The sequence below is a fragment of the Cornus florida genome, unplaced genomic scaffold (assembly GCF_030987335.1).
Source record: "Cornus florida cultivar Cherokee Brave unplaced genomic scaffold, ASM3098733v1 CherokeeBrave_3.0.0_Hap2_Chr05, whole genome shotgun sequence".
In the NCBI taxonomy this organism is placed as follows: domain Eukaryota; kingdom Viridiplantae; phylum Streptophyta; class Magnoliopsida; order Cornales; family Cornaceae; genus Cornus; species Cornus florida.
In genome coordinates, this window is record NW_026775575.1 from 49,733,292 (window position 1) to 49,738,803 (window position 5,512).

A 5,512-nucleotide genomic window follows, 5' to 3' on the forward strand; every position below is an offset into this window, starting at 1 on the left:
TCTGGATTTCTGGACTCTGAATTTGTGTGTCCCCCTTCTCCCTTCCCAGGCCTCTATTTATAGGCTTCTTGGATCCATAGGATGATGACACGTGTCCTTTCTGATAAGAAAAATATCATAACTGGGCCGGACCGGTTATATTATGATAATTATCCTTAAAAATAATTATTCCAAATATATTTTATTAGAAATAATTATCCTTCCATTTAATCATCTGCGCTGGCCTAATTAAATAATTTAAGTGGACCAGGCTTGGTCCAATCAAATAACTTAATTAAACATTAGGCCCATATTTAATGAGTCCATTTGTCCAAATCAAAGTCCACTAAATTTTAGTGTCTACGTACTCCAAAAGGACCTTATAGGTCCAGAGTCTTCGCATTGTAAAACACCTTCCTTGGTTGTTGGGTGTACAGTGTTGGGTAGTTTGATCCTATTTTTTCTGAACATGTTTTGTGTATTACACACTGTAGGGCCTCCCGAGATCATTAATGTTAGGTTTAATTTCAGCATCACTTAGGCCGAAGTTGCTACATTTGGTTTTCCCAAAGTTATTATACACACATATATATATACACACACAAACACAAACACAGCATATGTAAGTTTAAACATATTTATATGATTAAATTGTAAATTTGTAATGTAGAAGACAAAGCAATACTATCTACCATAAATGACAAGATAAAAGTTCAAATTAAATGGAAGAAATGAACCCAAAGACTTGGCATAACAAAGATGCGTTCAACTTAAAAGCGGTCCTAGCAGTGTTCATGATGTAAACTCTCTTTGAATATAATTGCCACCCAATTAAATAAAGGATGAATCCAACTGCAAAGGCCAACAACCAAATTGAATTGCAATCCCAAAGTGTCAAAGCAAGCTTTTGGAGCTCTTGACTCTGCTGTATAATTATAAATGATAAACATCCTAAGTCAACTTTTGAGGGCCATCTTGTCACTTTACCGCGAAAATACATTTGTCCCCAGATGACTCACTCTCTGTATAGTACTGATATGAGAGAAGGACAAGGACATGGGGGACCAAAGAAGACCAACACATTAAATATAAATAACAACTTCTATCATTCTCTATATAACAACCAAGACAGCTGTACTGCCAACAAATTCCACAGAATAATAGTGAAATTAAAGCAGGAAAGATCAGAGGATTGAAGATATAAATGACATAAAACATTAAACAATCTTGGGATACTTTCAAATTTCACTACATTTTGTTCTACAACCATATATATTATGTATATAAAAAGTTCACTATTACAATTATATGAGCATATTGCACTCTACTAAAAATCTGTCTGCAACTATGGTATACCTCAAATGAGTGAGAAAATTCTCTCTCTCTCTCTTGTTATCAAGAATTTTCAACTTGGTTTCTCAAACTGCACTTCATCCGCGGCGTCCTCGGAATAATAAGGGGAGAGCTTTCCATCCTTTGTCATCTTGGTCTTGTCATCTAACACTGTCTCTTGCAACAATTTCACCACCTTTCGCATTGAAGGACGGTTAATGGGAAGTGGGCTAGTGCAAAGTAGACCGATATCAAGAACCCTGCAAATTTGTTTCTTGTAAGTGGAATCGAGATTGGGATCGAGCACATGGTCGATTCCTTTTTGATTCAAGCTGGTGCAGAGCCATGACACTAGGTCCTTCTCCCCAAATTCAGGATCAATTGGTCGTTTACCTGTCACTAACTCCAGAATGACTACCCCAAAGCTATAAATGTCGCTCTTTTCATTCACTCGAAGAGTATATGCATATTCTGCAATAAGTTTTGAGACCAAACAGAACAGATCATGTCAAAGCTTATTAACTTTCATTCAAGTTAAGAAACAAACAATCAGATATCTAATTGAAATGTATTGCACTGTTGATCAAGATTGTTAAACTCAAGTAATCAATCATTGATATAACCTTGAATGGACATTTCAAAGCTACATTTACTAATTGGTGAAACTACACAGCACATGCAGCTCTATGCAGTATTTGGGATTCAAAACTATAGGAAAACATGTACTGGTTTAGGGGCTATTGCTTGGTGCAATGGTAACTGCAAAGTGTGTGAGTAAGCACATTATTGTCCAAGGACAATCCCAGCACTCTCGAACTAATAGGAGAGCAACACTTCATAGTGGTTTTAAGAAAGCAAATTGGATCATAAAACTATCCTGCCCTACGGATTGTTTCAAAAGTTTTAACCATAGGATGCAACATAGATTATGCAAACCGTAAAGAGGTATATGCAAAAAAAAAAAAACAAAAAAACAAAAAAAAAAAAAAAAACAAAAGAACCACGTGATACCTAACAATTCGACTATGCATTTATATCAATATAACAAACAAATGGAAATGATAGTCGTGCAACAAAGGAGTCATACCTGGTGCAATGTAGCCACAAGAACCGGCAATAGCAGACATGCACTCCGTCCCTTTGTTGACGCCAATTTTAGCAACTCCAAAATCAGCTATTCTAGCTCCAAACTGTCCATCCAACAAAATATTGTTTGATTTAACATCCCTGTGGACTATAGGAGGAACACAATCATGATGCAAATAAGAGAGACCCTCAGCTGCTTCCAGAGTTATCCTAAACCTGGTAGGCCAATCCAACAAACCACCCTTGCTACTATGCAGCAAGTCACCCAAGCTCCCATTTGGCATGTACTCGTACACCAAAAGCTTGCAATCCCCAGTTTTGCAACAACACCACAATTTGACAATGTTCTTGTGTCTAATTTTCCCCAGTGTTTCAACTTCGACTTCAAATGCATCTCTCTCAATACCAACACCCGTGTCATCATTCTTTGGTCCTCCCCTTATCTTCTTGACTGCAACTACCTCATCATTACTAAGCACAGCTTTATAGACTTTCCCAGAAGCTCCGCTTCCGATAACATTATCTTCGTCAAGGCAATTAAGGATTTCCAATTCACTAAAACCAAATTTATGAAATGATCTCCACTTTGATAAAGTGACTCCTTTCTTCATTTTCTTGATATGACGGTATTTCCACACAAACCAAACCACCCCAACAACAAAAACAACGCTAGCAAGTATATAAATCAATCTCAGTATCCACAAGTAACCTTGATTTTTGCCTCCACCTTTCAGAGGACAAAGACCAGCAAGATCACCACACAAGCCCGGATTGCCCACAAAGCTATCCCTATAAACATTTCTAGCATAAAGAGGAGGAATATCCCCCGAAAGCTTATTATTAGACAAATTTAGCCTGTTAAGCTTCAAATTCTGCAACTCAAGTGGGATTTTCCCGGAAAAGTCATTCTCGGAAAGATCAAGATAATTAAGGTCTGGCAAACTCCCAATTTCACTCGGGATGTTGCCTGATAACTTATTCTTTGCCAAATTAAGCTCACTGAGCTGCTTCAAAGAATGAATTCCGGTCGGAATTTCACCATAGAGCTCATTGTCACTAAGATCAAGCGTCCCTAATTGACCCAAATGTACAATTGTTGCAGGAATTTTCCCGGTTAGCTCATTATGGCTGCCCGAGAACTCAACTAACTTGCCTAGTGATCCAATTTCAGAGGGTATAACACCCGAAAATTGATTATTTGAAATGTGAAGTATTGAAAGATTTATTGCACCAGATATCATGCCTGAGATACTTCCAGAAAATGAATTCTCACCAAGATCAAGCAAATATACGTGTGGTAAACCCCAAAAGCCCTCTGGAACTTCGCCAAATAGACCGTTGGTCCGCAATCGGACCCGGATCAAGCTCCTGCATTTGCCGAGACTGGCTGGAATATTCCCTGTAAAGGAATTGGAAATCAAAAGAAGCTCCACTAGAGTCCCATTTTCGCACAAATTCGCCGGAATTTGGCCGGAAAATTGGTTTCCGGACAAATCAAGGGTTGTCAACGGCGAGTTCTTGCCAAGCTCAACCGGCAACGACCCATTGAGGTGATTGGTGAATAGCTTGAGTTCGTATAAGTTTGGGGACTGAGCTATGCTCTTCGGTAAGAAACCCTCTAGTTGATTCTCGTACAAATTCAGCGACTCCAGAGGTAACTCGCACAACTCGTCTGGAATCGTCCCGACCAGCTGGTTCATCGACGCGTCGAATCGTCGCAGCGACTTCAGGTTAGACCATCCCAGCGGCAACTTGCCGGAGAACGAGTTGTTAAACAGCTCAATTTGCACTATACTGGTGAGTCTGAAAATAAAACTCGGAATCGACCCATTGAGTCTATTGTTCGACAGGTCAAGATTTTTGAGTTGACTCAGCTGCCCAAAGCTATCTGGAATCGAACCCACAAGGTTACACCCACTTAGCCAGAGAATCTCCAGATTCGACAAGTTACCCAGCTCCGGAGAGAGTTGACTCGGCACAAACGGGTTGTAAGCTAGCTCCAACAATTTTAAACTCGTGATATTGCCGAGAATCGCAGGGATTGAACCGTTGAAAAAGTTAGCTGTAAGAATAAGACTCTCGAGTCGCCGGAAATGACCAAAAGTCGACGGAATGTCGCCGGAGATATTGTTCCCATCGAGATTGAGGTACCTGAGCTCTGGCATGTCAGATAGCGTGTCCGGAAGCTGACCCACCAGCAGATTCTGGGCCAAATTGAGATGGGTCAAGCTCTTACACTCCGAAATGTTGAGAGGGAGTGACGAAGTGATGAAGTTGTTGAAGAGAGAGAGGTTAGAGAGAGAAGGGAGGCTGCAGAGGAAGGTTGGAAACGGACCGGCGAGGCAAGCGTTGGAGAGGTCGACAGATTCGACGGAGCGAGTCACCGAGTTGTCGCATGTTACGCCGGTCCAGTTACAGGGTGTGTCGTCGTGTTCGTTCCAGTTGGAGAGAACACCGGTTGGGTCTGAGAGACCGAGCTTGACTCGTTGCAGATAGATGCCTTCTTGGTTCAGAGAGAGAGTGAGAGGTTGTAGAGAGAGAAAGAAGAGAAGTAAGATTGCCATTGTTGTCATGGAGAGAGAGAGAATGGGGAAACGAGAGGAACTAGAGTCTAGAGAGGAATGAGATAGTTGTATTGGTTGCAGTTTTGTACAGAGTGAGAAACGAGGAGAATGTGATGGTTCGAATTTTAGAGAGAGAAAGTGCGTGGTTCTGTTATGTGAGAGAGATTGTACTTTGTTGTTGAGGGGTGGGACCCACAGTGATGACTAAGATGAGGATATGGATTCGGTGATTATTACCCTTGTGAACTCTTTTTGAGTAATTGAATTTAAAGATGTGAAATTATTAGTGAGTCAAATAGGGTCAGTAAAATTACCAATTTATTCAACATTGAAAAGGATGTGAAGTGATGGAACATTGACAAACGAGGATTTTTTTTTCCTGTAAAAAGTTAAAAATTCATTGTATTACTAATTTCTCAAAATAATCTTTAGTATTAATTTTTATTTGAAACATTTTACATGGATTTTTACAAATTAAAGGGTATATTACATTCGCCTCTCTTGAAATTTGATAAAATTATATACAGATAAAATATTTAGTATTTACTAGT

General features: G+C 39.7%; 1 protein-coding gene across 1 annotated transcript; it reads right to left on the bottom strand.

Annotated features, from left to right (window-relative positions):
• Positions 1-1,184: 1,184 nt before the first annotated feature.
• Positions 1,185-5,104, bottom strand: LOC132306433 (receptor-like protein kinase HSL1). The gene is made up of 2 exons (XM_059803818.1): positions 2,399-5,104; positions 1,185-1,782 (listed from the first exon to the last, which is right to left on the bottom strand). Exons 1-2 carry the CDS (start codon positions 4,968-4,970, stop codon positions 1,385-1,387), a joined length of 2,970 nt encoding a protein of 989 aa, XP_059659801.1. The 5' UTR covers positions 4,971-5,104; the 3' UTR covers positions 1,185-1,384.
• Positions 5,105-5,512: the final 408 nt, after the last annotated feature.